Source organism: Drosophila ficusphila, unplaced genomic scaffold (genome assembly GCF_018152265.1).
Source record: "Drosophila ficusphila isolate 14025-0441.05 unplaced genomic scaffold, ASM1815226v1 contig_791, whole genome shotgun sequence".
NCBI lineage: Eukaryota > Metazoa > Arthropoda > Insecta > Diptera > Drosophilidae > Drosophila > Drosophila ficusphila.
In genome coordinates this window covers 28,043,070-28,062,893 of record NW_025064737.1, presented here as the reverse complement: position 1 = coordinate 28,062,893, position 19,824 = coordinate 28,043,070, and the positions used below count along the sequence as shown (strand labels likewise).

The 19,824-nt window shown below is 44.6% G+C and overlaps 1 protein-coding gene across 1 annotated transcript; it reads right to left on the bottom strand.

The window, feature by feature from the left end:
- Nucleotides 1-9,480: 9,480 nt before the first annotated feature.
- Nucleotides 9,481-11,787, bottom strand: LOC108086794 (protein tailless). Its single transcript, XM_017183833.2, has 2 exons — nt 11,173-11,787; nt 9,481-11,058 (listed from the first exon to the last, which is right to left on the bottom strand). Exons 1-2 carry the CDS (start codon nt 11,246-11,248, stop codon nt 9,779-9,781), a joined length of 1,356 nt encoding a protein of 451 aa, XP_017039322.1. The 5' UTR covers nt 11,249-11,787; the 3' UTR covers nt 9,481-9,778.
- Nucleotides 11,788-19,824: the final 8,037 nt, after the last annotated feature.

Sequence of the window (19,824 nt, the reverse complement as noted above, 5' to 3'; positions counted from 1 at the left end):
ACTGAGAGAACAGGCCAACTTAGTTGCAATATAAAATAAACTTATATAGATATTGCCTAATTAAATGAATGAACTCTACTCAAATCAGTTTCAAGTTGTCTGACTGAAATCTTCTTGATCGTTTCCATTGTGCGAACGTCGTGAGATGTGATTTTCTCCTTCCTGTGCCCTTGTCCTTGGAGTGTGGCATGCCACTGCCCAGTTGCAGTAACTGCAGTTTTTCGAAAGTTGTTTCGCAGCCACCCAAATTGCTGACCTTGTCAAAGGAATCGGTGCATTGAACCCAGAAAATATTAATTGCCTGGGAGACCAGAGCAAGAGCTTACTGATCTCTTTTTGGGGAGAGGGAGCACCACCATTATTCAAAAGTTTCCACTCTGCAAACAGACTTATCTGAAGCCCAAGAAAAATCTGCGAAATTTGATTATCATGCGAACGGCAGCTACGTGATTTGATTGCAAGGAAGGTCAACCGATAAACGAGACAATTAGAGCCATGTTGACATCTATTCATTGGCGAAAATGATTCATGACTCAACGCACATTACACATTAATTACCGGCGCTGACAAAACGCTATTAACCAATTTATGATTTCCATGCATAATCGCGTTTTCAATGTCACATCAGATGGGGTTTATTTTTAGTGGTATTTCGGTGTGACATGCAAACAAGTGAACGATTAATTGCAATGGCAGCGGCGACATATAGACAAATCGGAACCGCTCGAACAATCCCCTGGAAAAGGGGCTCTGAATTCCGGTTGATTGTGCGCTGTTTGTGGGACAATGTCAGACGTCAAAGTGCAAGAATTTGACAGCCAATAAACAAACACAGCCTCAAATAAAAAACAAACTGGCAAACAGGCGAGTTCCGCTCTCATGACACGGCACTAAATTATTATCGAAAATACGTCCACTTGACGGGCTCACTTGTAATCGATTCGATATTTGGATATTTGGACCTCACCTCCACTCAACTCGACTCCGAGCCACTCAAGTCGAGTGTTTCGGCCACTTTTCACAGGTGATTAGATGTTGGCCACGTCTGCGGCGGCGGCTCAAAGTGCTTAATTAGCCTACCGTTTGTTGCTGCCTTTTGTTAATACTTTGTTTTTGTTACCCCTTTGTTGCGGAGTGTTCAAGACAATCCAAAGCACGGCCACTGAAAAAAGAGGTTTGAAAAGCTTGAGAATAAATCAATAATTAATAATGATTTATTATTCAAAAGATTTAATATTCTTGATTGATTTAACTTATTGCTTCTGCGATTTTAAATATATGCTAACTTAAATGTCTTAAAAGGTATTTTAATCATTTATCAATCATTTCGCTTAGTGTACCAAGCCAAATTCGAAGTTGAAATCGGCATGCGGTAATGATATGCCAATCACAAAATTAAGTAGCATGTAGAGCGGATCAGCTCATTGGGTTCGTTTAAAGTAGAATTAGCAGCGAGTTTGGAAACCGAAACATTTCGAATAGTTGGCTAATTACACACAAACTATTTGGAATTTTATTTGCACACAGAAAAAACTTCAACAAAGAATAAGAAACTCTGTGCCTATCAGTTGGAAAATTCCCATAGCTAATCATTTCCTGATTACGTGAAACTGTCGCAATTCCGAGTCCGTAAATCTCCGATGTAAATTTGTTTATTTTTCCGCTGATCCTTAGCCTGACTGACACAACAACGGGCCAATTAACTGCTGTCCAAGACGCTGAAAATCAAAAAGTAAATAAATCAACGAGAATAGAGCCCCCGTAATATTTCCTGTGCCTGTGCAATATTTTGCAACAATGTATCCAGCAACCCACGAGTTTTGACAGCCATCGACAGTTGGCAAAAAGAAAGAGAGTACCAGGATTTCAGTTTCTTTCTTCCGCGGACAATGCCTGCGGTTGATTTTTTGTCTTGATTCCATTCCTTTTCTTCGCCGGATCCTTTGTCTTGCTTTTTTCCTGGCAATTATTTGGCAATTTCCTTTCACCGCTTTCGCTGGTAAAATGCATTACAATATCCTTCTGCAGAGCGGGATTATTTTGGTCATTGCCATGTTCTCACATCCTCGCATTGTCCTGCGCCTATGAAAATATTTACTTAAGCCCGGCATTGAACACACAATTAAAAGGTTTTTCCAAGCTAATTGGTTTCAATTATTCCGGGTCTCGGTCAGAGACCAAAGCGAGGAATCCGCCCAGATGATCGGAGCTCTCCTGGATCCTGTGGATCTGCATCGGGATCTGGATTTCGGGCGGCGGCTTCTGCGTTGCGCGATTTCACAGATCATTGGCGTCGAGTTAATTGGCTCGGACGGTTACTCAAGATGCTCAACATCGATAGGGGCGAAGTGTAATGAAAGGTGCTCTTCGTCGAATTTTTTAGGCGGTACTTGAAGTACAAATAAGCCTGTGTTTATTTTCTTTAAAAACTACCATGTTTTTGCTAAGAAAATATCCCATTTTATGTGCGTTTAACTGGATTAAGATGTTTTCTAAACTTGTCGAAATGAAATCTGTATCTTGCGAATGTCGGAAGGAAGCTCTATGACTTAATTTGAACCTATCTCAATTTTTATGAATATTAATCCATGGTAGCCATAATGTTTTGCACCACTCTAGTTCATTATTGTCCTTTCAAGACTAATCTCACACATACGCTCACGCCTCGTGGATGTGAGCAGGACAATTAACCACAACAAAGCACAAATTATGTCATAGGCGTTTTCCTGCTGATGGCTTTTCCATTTCCCAGGGCTGAGAATTATGACAATAATGTGACAATTTACATAGCCGGCGAACAAATCGCGGGGTGCAAATGAGTTTGGGTTCAGATGGGGCGGGGTTGGCCGAACCACCCCTCGAAAAACTAGTCTTATGACACAACCAGTTGAAACAGTTGCAGTTTGGCCAACAGTTCATTGCTCATCCTCGCTCCTTGTCTCATTAAAATTGAACAGGCCAGCGCACAGAAAGTGGTTCCAGCTCTGCCGAATGATCGGACACCCTTCTTTTATTATGTATTTACAGGAATGAAGGATATGCCGTACCCTCTGGTGTAGGACATCGGGATATTGCCGCTGTTCACGTGACATTCTCACATTATAATTGCCAGCCCCCGCGAGCTGGTTTCCCCTCGAAAATATGTCATGGACCGGCGCTTTCGAGAACGCGGACTTAACCGTTTTATCAGCGGAGAAGGCCCTCAAGTGTGATCCGCACGGTAAACAGAGTCCGGCCGGCGTTTTTTAAGCCGCTCAGAGAAGGCAGCACGCGCAGCCCAGAAACACCCAGCGCACAGTGGGACGAAGATGGAAAAATACACCCAAAATATAAGATACCTCCTTGTAAGCCACCTGTGGTGTCGTTTCTATTAACAAAACCTTAAGGTTATTTTAACCTAACCTTAATATCTCTTTCAGATAAACTAGTAGGTTTTAGTAAGTACTCTGTTCCTTTATAAATTCTTTTTATCATTTTTAGGCCTTCTCAAACCAATGTAACTATATGAAGCTGACAAGCCACGACGAGTCAGTCACAGCTCGCGTATCCGTCAGATACTTTTTTGGACTCGGCTGGTTTGACTGTCGCCATGTTTGCGTTTGTGCTAATCCCCGCAGCGGGTTGTCACCGTCGCCAGCCGCTCGCCGCAGATGATGCAAATATTGCTGGAAGTGTTCGAGGGCCCTTCAGAAATTAGTTCCCATGTAAGCGCTTAAACGTGGATGTGCCATCGGCCGCTCCTCCTCGCTAATCCTGCAGCAAATCGAAAGCGTTGCGGCATCTCCCTCGCTCAGCAGCTGTTGTTCCGCTCGGTTGTCAATTGCGATGTCAGAAATCACGCGCCCTGCTTTGTGCCTCATTTGGGTTCTTTCTGTTTTTTGATCGACACCAATTGGGCGGCAGGCTCGTTAGGCAGCCGCAGATACAGCGCGTCGCCCTCTGCCTCTATTTTTTGTGGCCCGGACTTGTCCCATTTTCGGATTAGTGGCTAAATCCCCTTTATTTGACAAAATGGCTTCGATAAAAAGCGAAAAATCAGTAGATTGAGGCGAAATTGAAGTTGATTCTGTTGCTGTTGCCGTCGACAGCTGGCGATAAAAATGTGGACAAAAAAACAATATTTGGGCTGCCACTCGATCATTGTCGCCCAAATATTAATGCCCTTTCTGAGGGTTTCATTAATTTGCACATAAGTTGACAAAATATTTCATTACTTTCTGATTTTTTGTATAGATTTTTTATACTTCCTTATCCTGTACTTTAAGCCTATAACCATACCTCTTTCAAGTTTTGCCTTACAATTATAATTTTGTTACCCTGTATTTCCTAAAAAAAAAAGAGTATCATAAGCTTAATTTCCCCACACCGCCTCTTCATTGTTTTTTCGAATAAATTTTACACGACAAAGTAGTTGGCTTGGTAGAAAATTAATTTACAATCGACGGGTCCAACACTCCACGGCCAACTCGAGTGGCTTTGCTGGTCCTACAAATAATTCTCGAGCATTGTTGATCCTTTGTGGCTTACTCGCGTCGTTCAGCGAAACAAAAGCCCTCGAAAATTGGTTTGCCAATATCCCGATTCAGCTTCGAACTGGAACTTGCTCCTTGTTGCAGTTTGCTGGCGATTCGGAATGGTTAACTACCCCTTTTGTTTTAGGCGCTCCACGCATCCTGCACAAACATCCTCGCATCCTGGGAGCGAACTCTAATGAGGCGCTGGTGTGAGTGACGTGTAGCAAGCTCGTTCCCGATTTCGAGTGTTAAGTGGCCACTTCACAACTTTCCAAGGGCCCAGAACCACCGACAACTCAAAACCGAATCGAGAACCGAAAGCGACAGTTTCTGTTTGCTGAATTCGCGTTTTCCCAGATCGAGGTCGAGTTTTTGAGGCTGAGGTCGAGTTTTTGAGGCTGATGCCGAGCTTTGTCAAAGTCGATTTGTTACATTTCTCAAGTGGCAAGTCCTTCTCCCCGTCCCTTCCCCCAGGTCCTTCCTGCGAGCTGTTTCAATATTTGCCGAGCTCTCGTCGAACTGTTGCGGAATGCGAGGGCAGGGTTGTTGGACCCTCGGTTACACTGCGAATCGAACCTCGAAGGTTCGAGCGGTGCTCTTGAGAGCAATAACAGCGAAAAGTGGTGAAAAATGTAACGATTTTTTACAAAACCCGAGACAGAAGGTAAATTATAAGAAAAGCCCAATGTTCCCTAAATATAACTCAAATTTATGTCAGGTTTTTTGAAAAATTCGTTTTACTTTTATCTCAAACTAAGTAAACATATTTGGATACTCATTTATATGTTTTCTCTTTAATTTTTGATTGCATTAAGGACTATTAATTTTTATTCCGGTGCATGCTTACCGTTTTAGTTAGTTCAGTGGCCCACTCAGGGTTGATCGGAACTCGGGCCTCGTTATGATGACATATGGCCTCCCATCGCCTAGGATGACGCGACGGCTTTTCACTTTTCACCGTGGCTGGTCGACTCCGAGCCCGAAGAGTTCATAAGTTCCCAGGACCGTTAGCCGTTAGCCGGGGGACATCGCGTGACCCCTCAGTAATGGCTTCATTCCGGGGATGCACCTGATGACCGCCACCTGCTTTCTTGACCGGAAGTTGAAAAGTTTCGAACTTTTCCAGCCGGGAAACACAAAGGTGGGAGAGCTTCGTGCGACAGCTTAATTAAATGATACGCAACGCCTTTAAATGCTGGTTGGCCGCCATTTTTCCAGGAAAGGTACAACCCCGTCGAAAACTATCTACGCAATCGGTTTTCGAAGAGCCGGAGGCCATCGAGCGGTCTGCTTTGTTATGCAAAGAAAACATTAAATGAAAAGGCAACAAATTCAATTAGCAGGCTGCGCAATGATTCCGCCCGGAGGCGAAACTCCGTCCGCAGATGCAGCTTCCACCACTTCCGACTTCGAAATACTTTAGACAGATCCGCCGTCAATTCGGCTGCAGCGAAAGTTTCTCAGAGAACGAACCCCTATTAATTTAAGACCCAGAAGGAACACACAAGATGCAGCATTCGCGGTGGTCCAGCTTTTGATTGCAAGTCCTTGAACTGCGGCCCTCCGATCGATAAAAAAAAAACTGTCGCAGATCGTATGACACTTGTTAGTCCGTCGACATGTACGATGTAAACGCAGTTTCCAGTGAACTCTATCGCGGAACAAAAGAACCCCTCGATCATCGAAATAATGCGGGCAATTGCTACTTTCTTGAGGTTAAACGCAAGTTGCTCTCGAGATTTTTTAAGGACATTGTTCGGCGACTCGGCGGCTCGGCGGCTCAGCGGATTTGCCCTTAATATTTTCTCACCTCCAGGAGGTCCACTCGTCGCAGAAACCACGGCTATTGTCCCGCTCTCAGATGGCAACAATCAAAAGGATGTGCACAGATTTCCAGGGACTTAGACTCGGGCATCAAGTACTTAGAGGCATAAAAAAGGGGCAGATACAATGGAGGGACCAGTGCAAAAAGTACTTGGATGAGGCCACGCCTCGATGATCCTGCAACGTGATGTCCTTGTCCTAATCGCTTAGGATAGCATTGATCACTCTGCTGATCTAAGGCATCCTCTCCCCCTAAAAAGCAGCTGCTTTGCTCTATGTATTCAATTCGATGAATCTTAAAAGTCGCAGATATTTCAGTGTACCGGAATAACAATATAAAAAAAAGTACATAATATAAGTAATATTTTAGTTTCTCTCTGTGCATTGCCCCTTTTCCCTCTGACCGTTTTGTCTGACAAATTATGCGACTAAGCGTCAAAGACAATGCCGCCACGGATGTGTATGCAAATACAAAGAATTCCGTAGAATTTTCCGCCGAATATTTGCCATTTGCCCACTAAAGTAAGTTAAGCAGAACTTAGGGGAACTAAGTACGGCTCAGACCAGAACCAGGCCCAAAAGCAGGCTTAGTTGGCAGTGCGTAAGCCACAGAAACGACTGCATACCCGCTTATCTGGGCGGCAGATATAGGAAATTGATCTGGCGATAAATCGAGCTACTCAATTTACAAAAACAACGCCGCCCGGGCTGCCGCTTTGACTTTTGCTTGCCGCAGAAGGAATGAGAGACGTCCTGACTTCAGGTACACACAACCAGGACAATCGGAAGCCGGATTTGCGAGGTGTATCTGCTGGCCAGGCTCAAACGGATGTTTAATATTTTGGCTTAGAGACATTCTCATTACATTTGAAAACAAAGGAGCTGCGGCGAGCGGACCGCCCGGCCAGGATTTGGGCATTTAGCAAAAGGGTAATCCTGCCCATTAAAATCTATTTGCATACTCATATTTTTGTTTCGCTAGGTAATTGCGCCTGGATAAGGATCAGAGTGAGAGCGAGAGGGAAAGGGAGCGAAAGCGAGAGCGGGAGAAGTCCTGTGTTGGTTAAGCTTGCGAAACCCTTAACCTGTTACCGGTTAACCCACACCTGCCCTTGGGTGCGGAATCGGGACAGCCGCTTACGCGAACTGCGCTAATCGGGATCGGGACACCGTCGCCTCCATTGAGCCCTCGCGGGATTACTTAATCAACGAAAATCTATGAATTAAACGGGCCACACGAAATCCCCAGCTTCCCGCTTACTTGTTCCGAATTTCCCCGGAATTAAGACTCCTGCGGCCACTTGAGATTTGGCCCAGATGAGCCAGTTCCCACCTCTTTTCGCCAGGTAAAGCTCGCGGATTTAAAGCAGTTCAGCTGAGGCACAAGTTAGTCCCTGAGATAGTCCAAGTCCTAGTCCAAGTCGGTTTCGATCTTCAGATGGATCGTAAGTAGTTAAATCTGTGAGGGGAATACTGCGAAAGCAGATTACAATTTGACTCTATTGGAGAGTTTCTATAAAGATCAAGATTTCTGTTATTTTATGATGCATGTGTAAAATAAAATATTTTTACATTTATCTAAAAAGTAATTTAAAAACTAAATTATTAATAAAACTATATAAAGTGTGGTTATAAATGGTTTCTTTTTTACAAACTTAAAGAGTTACTTTCGAGGCAAAATCAAAGATGGTCCCTCGTCCGAGGACATTATAGAAATCAAGAAGTGAAAAAAGCGAAAATCCTTTGCTCGCCGAGAGTGCAAAAAACACAAGAGAAACTGCAAATGAAGAAGCGAACAATGGCGAAACAACAATGTGCAGAAAACGTCACTGATGACAGAATGATGAGGATTAGGCCAGCACACATCCAGTGAAAGAACCTGGGTGCTGCTGCTGCTATGTGTTCCTGTCCTGGTGCCTGGTGCCTGAGTCTATTAAAAGTCTAAAGGCAGATAATAAAGGGCCATTAGGACTTAAAAGGGCTCAGCGGCGCGGGGAAATAGAAATATCACAATTTGTTACCCCGGGTTCAACAGCATCCGAGTGAACCGGGAACCCGGCACACAAGGTCCTTGCCGAAAGTCGAAATGGCAGCACCAACGAAGCATGCTTAATTCCCAATCCCAATCCCAATGCCAATCCCCGCAGGATGTTCTGGGTGCCGTGGTTGGACTGGAATTGGGAATTGGGCTCTGGGCTCTGGACTGCGGACTCTCGGGTAGGTTAGGGTAGGTTTTTGCACATCCTCGTCGAGGAGGATGTGTGTCAGTGGAATGTACTCATCTCTGTTTACTTTGGCCAACGCAATTCGAACAATTTGGCAACTGTTTGTTCAGCCTTCGCCAACGAAAACTCATTTGGCTCCGGCTGCACGTCGGTTGGCTATTGTGAAAGGATTCAATTGTCCCTCCGGGAGAACGATCCCCGGTCCCTGGCAGCAGTCCACCGATCCAACGCCGCTCGACAAAGTCACAAAAGTGAATTTTGCTTTTTAACTTTTCGAATTCGGGGCGAGAGAAAGGATATCAAATCTGGGGCGGCCATTGCAATCCGTCGAGGTTCCCAAAATAATCCCGACTTTGGGCTGCTCATGCGGAAAAACTATGCTAATTTTTCACGGTTCCTTCTGCGATCCAACGTTTCTTTGTTCCCGTATTTGCATAATTCATTTCTGATTAACTGGGCGGGCTGTGCGGTCTCCTCAGACGACTCCAAAGACACGAAAAGCCTCACGAAATGGCCATAAAAAAGTATGATAATTCAGTTGTAATCTCGTGATTCCATGTTTGGAATAACACTTTCAGCTGCGAGCGGTAATTGCAAACAAATCGTAGTCTGAGTAAAAAATTAAGACGCTCTTTCATTTTCAGCCGATTTAATCCTTTTTGGTGTGATCCCTTGCTGATGAAAGACAAACTCAGAAAATAACAAAACTAAAAACATAATTAAAATTTGTTTTTAATTCGACGTTTAACGAAACTATATTTTCTAGTTCATGTTTATAATAATTTTTTGAAGTCCCATTATGACTCTTTGTTGATAAAGAGTCGATTTATAAGTTGTATCCAATCATCCCAAAACTTTCCCACTCCCAAAAAAATCAAGTAAATGTTCGTTTGAAAAACCTTTAGGTTTATTTTTTTAATCTTAAAGCTAGTGATATGCACTTATGACTAAATCGTTTATAACTAGGCTACGAATGTAACAGGCAAAGTTGAAACTTGTGCGAATGCAGTTGAAACACATCTGGATGGTCTAGAAGACTCTAGCGAGGATCGCTTTCGGATCGGATAAGGTATTCGTGTTCTTTAGGGCTCGACTCCTGGAGATGAGCGAGCGGTCACTGATTGAGTATTGTCCAAGGCGCTTCTTCCGAGATTATCACAGTTCCCAGCACTTGGAAGGCACTTCGAGTGCGGCGATGCTATATCCTACGGCTGCTCAGATCTTGCGCTGGCTGTACATGTCCGAGATGAGCCGCACGATGGTGATGTCGCCGATGGTCTTGCGGAAGAAGAGCTCCTCGATGGTGAAGCTGGACACCTTGTGCATCAGGTGCACCACGCCCAGGAGCGTCTGGAAGCGCAGGGGCTGCGAGGGGTGCGTCCGCTGGATATAGTTGTGCAGCGCACTCCGGGCGTCGTTGTGCATGGCCGCCACCTTTCCGGACTCCAGCAGGCCCTTCGACTCCGCCGAGGCCGAGGAGTTGGGGCTGCCGCTGCCCGTGAGGATGGAGCTGTTGGCCAGGTCCTCCGTGGAGCTGGCCGCCGGCGGGGACTTGCGGAAGAGCGAGATGGCCCGCAGGCACTCGTACTCGGTGCTGTCGATGTTCAGGTGGCACAGCTGGTTGAGCACGTCCTGGAAGGCGTGCACCTCGCGGGTCACCATGCCCATGATCTCGCGGTTGGCGTTCTCCGACTCGTACACGAACAGCAGCTGGGCGAAGTTCATGGGCATGAGGTACTGGGCCATGGCCAGGATGAAGAACTCCTTCCAGGACTCCTCCAGCAGCAGCAGCTGGTCGGGCATCGGCAGCTCGGTGAAGGCGCGCACGCTCTTGATCCAGTTCACGTTTTTGAACAGGTGCTCCGCGGCGGTCTCCTTGATGTGCTCGGCGGCCATCAGCGGGGGAGTGGGGGGCAGGGCGCGGGTGGCCAGGGCGTTCATGTAGGCGGCGGTGGGCGAGAAGAAGCCGTGGTGGCCCTGGTGCACCGGGTGGTGCGGCACCCTCGGAACGGACAGATCCAGCACGGCGGCGGCTGAAGGCGGAGGCTGGAAGCCGGCCAGGTGGCCAGGATGATGGGGTCGCTGCGGAAGGCCAGGCATGGGCATCGGCACTCCGGGAAAGCCTGTCAGGGCAGCCGTGTTCATCAGGATCTCGGCGGGAATCTGCGGCATCTCGCCGGCTCCCATCATGGCGTCCTTGTACATGGCCATGTGGCGCCGCAGGGTGGAGTTCCTGGGGCCCCGCTCGTGCTGCACTGCGTCCTTGTTCATGCCCACCTCGAAGCACTTCCTCAGCCTGCAGGCGCGGCACTGGTTCCTGTGGGTCTTGTCCACCACGCAGAGGCCCTGCTTCTGGGACTTGCACACGTACTGCCGGGAGCGGCGGATGCTCCGCTTGAAGAATCCGGCGCAGCCGTCGCAGGCGTAGATGCCGTAGTGTTTGCCGGAGCTGTGGTCTCTGCAGACCTTGCAGGGCACGTGGTACAAGATGCGGCCTGGAAAAGCAAGGGAAAAGTTTTCGTAAGTAAAGGGTTTCTTAAAGTTTTCAAGTCAGGAACATCATTTCCTTTACTCTCTCCATTTTATTTTCTTTTTTTAGATATACTTACTTGATGCCGCTGGCGAGAGGCGCACGCTGTTGTACTTCTGATCCATCATATCTGGCGAACCCTCCGAAGACTGCATACCGATGTGGGGCGTAATCTTGGCGATTTTTGAAAACTTTGGGGCTTGCACAAATTTGGTTTCACTTGGCACTTGGCACTAAGCACGAATGTCTCTGGTTTTGTACGGGTTTCGGTTGTGGTTTCGACTGCGGCGTTTGTGATATATTCGATATATCCTTGGTTACTCCGAAGTGGACTCGCTGAGATCACGATGGGTTGTGTTGTCTGCTCTGAGGACCGGCGGCGTTTTAATAGTCCTCCCGGCCGAAATCCATTCATCGAGCAGGCGATCACCCTTAGGTAGCGGAAGGCCGCGTTCATTGGTCGAAACCTCGGCTGAGGGTTGCTTCTAACGCTCTCCCGCTCGCCCTCTCTCGCTCTCGCCCGCAGAATCCTTCGATCCTGCGGCAGGCTGCCATTGCGAAAAATTCATTGAGCAAGGAGCGCAGCAGCCGTCGCTCATTCTCAACTGCTGGGTTTTATTGCCTTTTCCGCAGGACTCGCTACCTGCTCTCCGGAGTCCCATTCTACCCTCTCTCCGCGGAGAGAGTCCTGCTCGTCCTGTGCGACAGTTGTTAATGAAGACAGCGGCGGGGACCTCCATCCCATCCATATCCCTCCGCATCCATGGCCGAGTTTTATGGCGCTGCCATTATTGCCGCTTTGTGATTTGTGTGAAGTACCTGTGGGTTCGCCTCTAGTTTTCCACGGCGAGTCCTTCGAGTGGCGATGCCAGCAGGGGTTGAGCAGCGCGCACTATTGATTGTTTTCCATTCAGTAATTAGGTTCTTATGATGCAAGCGAATGAATGTTTTGGGGGAACGAAAAATTACAGATTTGATAGATATCAAATTGAAAAACCAGATCTCAAATTGGGTTTCTATGGCTTGCTAAGAACTTCAAATTATAATTGTTTGTGTATTCAGTTGTAAGACGCATTATTTTATATTTAAAGTGTACAACTAATATAGTTGTATGCTGCTTTCGTCAGCATTTATTATAATAACGTACTCTTGAACTTATTCAAAACTGTATAAAAAATTTAAGGTCATAGCTACTTATGGTTAAAAATAAGACTCTGTAATATAAACTACCCTGAACCCCTTGACAATCCAATTCATATTTCAAATTACATTAATTATGTCTTGTAACATTCTAACTCCTTATATGATGAAACAGTGAGTTCAGCTTGACAGAAATAAAATAAGTTGAAAATTATTTCTGACTACTAATATTTTGCAGTATTGTGTGTATTAAAAAATCAAACGATTACAAGGATAGTTCCACTAAGACCTATCTTAAAGCGGGAGCACGCCGGATAGAGAGAGCAGCTCCCTCTGGTAAGCCAGATTATTGGTTGCCTTTTGAGAGCCTTCAGCCTTCAGGATTCAAGTGGCCAGTGCCTCTAATCTTCGCGGACCAGCCAAGTCCTGCCGAAGGACCCACCGATTTCTGGACTAAGCTCGCCGCTTAAGCAGATTACGGATTACTGGCCTGAAATAGGCACGCAGATCGGGATGCTGCTAGATCAAGCTTTTCACTTCGCACTCGGGATCAGCGAGTTCGAAAGAAGGACATTGTGCAGAGGTCCTGGCCTCAGCCGCGTACTTAATAATGTTAAGCAAGATCCCGTCAGTCTGGTGCGATTACGCACCATCGCCCGAGGCCATATGATCCTGATCCAGGAGCTCGAACGTGGGAACAGTCCTCGCAGAACTGGAAGGCAGAGGGCAGAAGGGCGGAGATGCAAATGCAACTCATTTGATATATGACAGACACTTGAAAAGAGCAATTATATTTCGATTCGTATTACGGATGCGTAACTTGATCAATAAAATGCTTGACATGATATCAACACTCGCCGGGGGTTGCACTGCGTTCTAATTGGACTCGTCAACCCCTCGCGATGATGCTGCTTTGTAGGGGGTGGTTGGTTGGAACCCTGCAGCTCAGGTGGGCTGCATGGGAATTCGCTTGCGTGTCCTGCTATTCCGATCATTAGCCAGACCTCGGGGGGAGGATGCTCTACTGAACCAGATGACGATGACATATCAATTCTTTGACATTGGCTGACCATTCGATGAGTGGGAGACACTTAATTGTGGGAACTCATGAATATGCAGATGAAGAGGCTGCATCTGTCAGATCTTCCCACGTTTTGACTGGTTTTCATAATTCGAAAAGGCTTAATCAAGCTGAAACTGCAAAGTTATATTTTATTTTGCTTACAAAATACAAATTTAAGTTTAGGTTTAAGCAAAATCATTCAATTATTCGCAGCCTAACTTTCTTTGATTGAGGCAATAAAAATCATTCATCTAGTTGAAGCTGAGGAATATACGACTTTAGGAAGTTCGGTGGCTGAGTAATTTCCCTTTCCTCCATTGAGAGCAGCTATTAGCTCCCTTACTTAATGAACTCGGGACGCCGGCGAGTCGCTAATCCGGGGGATTAGCGCTAAATCCACCACAAGAATTGAAACAGCAGTCAGCGGCAGGTCGGGATATTGCCGTCCATAGCTCATACCTAAATCAGGTAACAGCCCACCGCCAACCCTTCGGCCATTCAAGGTCGCCAATAAACAAAAAATGAATAAAAATCGGCGGAAATTTTACGACTTTTTAGCGAAGTTCTTTCGGCACTGAAAGCGAAAGCGAAAGGGTTTTTACGGAGTTAGGGAATAGGTAGCGATTATTCCCTTAATGACGAGTTAGCACCTTTTTGTCTTCGAAGAATGCAGGTAGCTCCTGTTTGGGATGGCTTCGATTTTTATGCCACTTTCGCTGCGTTTTATGAATTGCTCGACGGGACGAAAGAATAGGCTGAGACGCCACACGGCTAATGGCTCCTCGAACCAAGGGAAAGGGTTGAGAGGAGTTGGGAAATTCGCTTCATTTGCATGCCGAGGTGGAAAATTCCCGCCGCTCCGTTTTATGGCCCAAAAGTTGCCACCGACGCTCCGAATTCATTGAGCAGAGAAGTCTTGAAGGGATGGCCTACCATATTCCTCGGTTATTTCTATGTACGTGTTGCATCTGACCCTGCGCTCTGGTCATTATGAATCGCGCCAGACTTTTGATGGGAAAGACCCAAAATGTCATTAGGCGAGCGTTTTGTTCCCGTTTTATGGCCTCTCGCTATCTGGTGCACCGAAAGTGTCGGTTAAGTTTTACACATGTCTGCTACAACTGATCAGAAAAAGTAAAGGATGCAAAGTTTCTCAAAAATAGGTAAACAGAAAACCACGTACCCGTGGATATTGAATTCAACGCATAGCGATCACTTTTGGCGGGCTCTTCCCTAAACTGTAACCAAATCCTCGGATGACAACCATCAATTACCCCTTTTGGCGCCAAGAAGACAACAATCAGAGGTTTTGGCGCTCATAATATGCAAATGCACCCAGAAAGTGCGGAAGTGGAATCCTTTGCCAACAACATCCGCCGGAGCGAGACGGCAAAGTTCATAAAAGCAAAAAGCATGTCAAACCCAACGAGAAAAGTGCAAACAGACAGGGGAGGAGGAGATAACTCCGAATATCCCTTCCCGGGAACGAGATCCACAGGAAGCGACTCGCAAATCACGTCAAACTGAAGTGCAAATGGAACCCCAAGATCCCCGAGGGCAGGAAGTGGACTATTAGACCCTAAAGAGGACAAACAGCCTAGGAAAAGCGCAATAATTACACGGCCGACAAATTGAATCAGGGGCAGGGACACAGATAAGCAATCTGATCTTGAGAAATCATGCGAACAATCCCAAACATGAAATTAAAGTGCTCGAATATCCTTGGAAAGAATTGCGCAAGTCGGGAGGAGATGCAGGCAGAAAGTTGAGCAACTTTTGTCGGGTTTGACAACCAGATCTCCTGGGTTCCGAGGTTCCCAGACCTGCACGTGCAAAATCAAATCTTCAGAGCGCAGAGCGGTGGAGTCCCGATGGGTTTCATATTCGAATCTGCCACGGAAACGCGGCCAGGACAATGGGACACACCTCCAAGATTCGGCCGACTACTACCCGATATTCGATGCGAGGCTCTCCGCCAACTTCTCCGGTTTCAAACTGTTGAATGCCCCCGAGATTATTTATGCAACAGGAGAGCGAGAGGAAACAAGTGATGAAGTCGCTGCTTCCATTTCCAATTCAGTTTTGATTGTTGTGTCCTGCACAGGGAGAAATTTTGTATGGAATTGTGGCGCAGTTTAGTTCTTAAATATGATAATCTTATGTTCCTCATTCGAAACTTAGAAAAGAGCTAGAGTCATAGTTTACTTTTCCTTGTCACTTTTAATACTTGAGCTTTTTTCTCCGTGTACTAGTTGGACCTTGCATAAGTGGCATTGCCTCAGTTCGAGACTGAATTTGAGGTCCTTTTGTGATTCTGAGAGAGGAGCCTCTTTGTTTCGCGCTCAACATTTGCCAGCCAACATAACTTAAGGACTTTTTGTTTGCCTTTTTTACAATTGAACCCGGCTCTTTGCTGTTAAGTAGGATGTCCTGTTCGCTGCTGGCCTTTTGTTTTTGGGAAGACGTTCAGAGCCGAAAACCAGGCCACGTCTCGTTTGCATCTATAAGCCCCGAAGATTATGTCATACGCAGATTATTCGATTTCGGGATCTGGGGCTTTGTACTTTGCGTTACAATTCTCACGCCCGAAGAACTGTTGGCAAAAGTTTCCGATTTCGTTTTCCGATATGCTGAGAAATTTTACACATTTTCTGCAAAAATCTACGGCAAAATGTGTTTATGTTTTCACTTTCCCGGCACACGATAAGCAATCTTCGACGTCTTACCGAACTTGTCCCACTTTTCCGGCTAAAAGTATTCGGCAAGAGTCCTAGATATGCGCAGATAGTGGCATTTGAAGCGGTAACTCTCTTTGATTAGATTATGTCTAAGGTCTTAAAAATATCTATTTCAATAAACAGGAAATGGTTACTGCAAAGAAATTGAAGTAAAAGTTGTCCTTAAATATATTTCCTGCATGTAAATATTTAGGAAAATGTTAATAGCAGCAAATATATTTTTAAGGCACTTATTAATTATTATTATTATGAATTTATTGGTTCCCTTTTTGAACTCTATTTTAATACTATCTCCCCTAGTTCATAAATTCCATTGTAATTATGCGAGTTCGTTGCTCTGAAACTGGAAGATCGTTAACCTTCCACCTTTGGCCTTTTAGTCATCATCAAATAACAAACGTTTTTTTGTTATCCGTGGGAAGAGAGATGTAAGCTTCCACTCAAGGATCCATGGCTGATTGAAATTGAATGAAGAATTAAGGAGCTATTATTACGCACAATGCACGTGATGGCACCTGATGCGCTAAGATTTTATAACAAGACCGAAAAAATGGCTCACCAGTCATGCGGGAAATTTTAAATTTTATATTTTCCCCAAAAATATGGGTATAAAAGGGAGAATAGGGTTTGAATAAATAGCGATTCTTCAACAACTTTATTCTGCGAATTGAACTGAAAAAGGGGTAGCCAAAAAACAGCGGAATGTGAATGAAAGGATTTCAATTTCTTTGGCCTTTTTTTTAGGGTTTCGAACAAGTGGGCGATCAATCTAGCATGCGCAATATGCTTTTGTTTCAATCGGGAAATTATCTATCCAGGAGCAGGGAAATCAATGGAAACCCTCATCAAATCGCTAACTGGAGGTAGCTGAAAAGGGGCAATTCTGGGCAGGGCTTATCGATTGGATGGAATCTTTATGAGGTGGACTTGGAGCTGCTGATATGAGCCACAATGAACTACCAGAGAAGCGGGTGAGTTGTCATCGTCAAGAGATTTCCACGAAAGATAGATAGTGTCTCCTTGTCAATGAATTAATGTGAAAGTTTTGAGAAAGTTGAACAAAGTGTGTCCTTTTATTATCATATGAAAGTTTTACCCTACGTTAAATCGAATAATAGGTATATTCCAGTCAAAAAGAATAGTTTAATTTAATTTTCTCCATTTGTATACAAATTAATGCAAGATCATGACTGGGCTTCTGACTGACGGCATTTTGATTTCGCCTGCCAACGAGTATCGAATGTCAGCGACGTGGGAAGCACGCACAGGATTCCAGGATCAGAGCTCGAATAAAGGAACCCAGTCCGTCAAGATGAAAGATATGCGAGATCAACATGTAATCTTTGGCATAAATACGAGAAACGCTTAAGAGAACTGACAACAACGGCGGGACAATGAGCGCATGTTGCATGCCCGATCGAATGTCCTTTGATATCAAACGTTAAAGGAGCACCGAGCGGTACTTGAATTTCATTATGCGAAAAGGTACACGACGTTCCATCTTTTGTGTGCTCCGCATTCGAGACCTGTTGTCGTCTACGACTACAATTTAATTTGCGTCTGAGTCAGTGCACTTAGAAAAAGTGTACCTGACATTAAACTAAACAATCAGAAATAAGGTAGAACATTTTTGTTTTCAGAAAAGTAATCAATAGATGATAAATATCCTTACAAAGATCGAGAGTTTTTTATTACTTTAAACATTTCTTAAAAATTTGACGTATTTTAATTAAAAACCATCACATAACCAAAATGAAACGAATTTATGACCATATTTTCTCGAGTGTGGCAACAAGCAACCCTTGCAATTCAGGGGAATTTCGAGGTCGATGCTGCCGGTGCGGCTGGCTCGGATATTTTTTAGCCGAAACGCACACTTCAACCCTCCCAAGCCCGCAGCCGTGCTGTTGTCCTGCCCAGAATGTCCTGCCTGTCAACTCCTTTTGTCATCGCCATCATTTGCGGCCGCTTGACACTTGCAGATTAGTAAAGTGTTGAGTGCAGAATACTTTTCCTGCTAATTGCCGACGGACAATTAGTTGTGCTCCAAATCGATTGCAGGATGCAGGACTCGCAGGACATGTGCAATGATTTGCATTCTTCATTGTTTGCACATCTGACCCGTGTTTGAGCCACTCTTTTTCCGTATTTTTTCGAGTTTTTGAATTAACTTCTCAGCTTGATTCATGACTTTTGGTAATTTTAATCAGCCTTTCCGGTGTTGCATTTTTTTGGGGGCGTTTTGCTTGCCCTGTTTCTGCCTAAGTATTTTTCGTTGATTCATAACATATTCAATTGATCTAAAAAGAAGGAGGGACTACTTATTTTGAAAAGAATTCCTTAATACTCTGATAACTTATAAGGTTACTACCAGGAACCTGAAGATTCCTCTACTTTTTAAAACGGTTTTCGAAGCGTTTAATTAATGCTATAAACTCAGTTTTAAGAAATCTCCGCTTTTAGTATGTCTCAGTACAATTTAGGCCTTACATTGACTAGGTTTCACCTATTGCATTTTCACTGTACAATCACACTCACCAAACATTGCATACTTTTAGGCACAATAATTCAAGGAACTGCTACGAGTGTTTAATCATGCCGTGTAGATGGATGTAGAAACGGTATGAGAGTGTAGATAGATGTAGATATATGTAGAAAGGTATGAGTGTGTCAATGTAATGTAAAATACGTACATATAAACAAAAATCATTTAAGCTTAAAATTTTTGTAATTGTTTAATAATATATAACTTAAGTTATTGATGTGTATAAATCACATAAAATATGCTGTTACTAAAATAAGTGCTTCTTAAGATCAGGACTCTTTAAAAACTAATTTGGTTGTAAAAAACTGGTAACAACATTCCTACAATGTATTTTAAAATAATTTCATTTTGTATACTTATGGCATATTTATATTTTAATATCAACTTGATAAACTGCGAATCGCGTCATTACATATTCCTTCCGTTCGATGCAACATTGTTTCGTGTTGAACCACCAAAACATCCTCTCTAAAAATAATCCGGCAATATGCATAAATTAGTGTTCCCGATCTGCAGTGTCTGGGCCGTGTACACGCTAATTATAATGACAAATCGGTCAATTATAATGCCATGTCATAAATTTCCGAACCACGATCGATCAGCGAACCCCGCTCGACTCGAATATTGAATAAAATGGATCGTAAATTGTGAAAACATGCCTGTTCACCCGATCACCTGCATGGGGGCGACTTCATTAAGGAGCGATCCTCTGGTTCCGTGGGATCGAGATAATTAACAGGACTTTCTGGGGCTAGACAAAAGTACGGATTCCTGTAAGCAAGATCAATTGGGGAGCAATTTGCCAGCAGCTCAAGGCAAAAGTAAAAGGAAGCTGGACGCGGATGCTCTTCGAAACTGGGGGCTTTAATGAAGCCAATGGACAGCCTCCTCGAAAGCTGTCAGAATGCCCATTTCGGCGCCACGCCCTCCGCATTAAAAAGCAACTAACCAGGACTTGGGGGCGGGGGCGTGGCAGCGTTCAACCTGTCATAAGGATTGGCGATCGTGTAGTTTTCAAATTTATGGTCGACACGCAATTCGACGCCCCCGAAGCCGAGGATTAAGCACTGCGAAAAATGTACTGCTGAAATTATTTCCGCATTTTAAAATAAAGGCAATAAATATATATCAAAACAATATTAAAAAAAATGTAAAATAAGTAATTTATACCCTAGCTTTTTCAGTGCATCCATGGAGCGGCAGCGTGTTTGCTTGGCATTCATCACGCTTTATTTCAGTTAAGTT

Bases quoted from the DNA above. Each gene is read 5' to 3' on its own strand.
- LOC108086794 (XM_017183833.2), bottom strand. From the start codon at position 11,248: ATGCAGTCTTCGGAGGGTTCGCCAGATATGATGGATCAGAAGTACAAC. The intron at 11,059-11,172 runs GTAAGTATATCT...TTGCTTTTCCAG, and splicing joins CCTCTCGCCAGCGGCATCAA to GCCGCATCTTGTACCACGTG.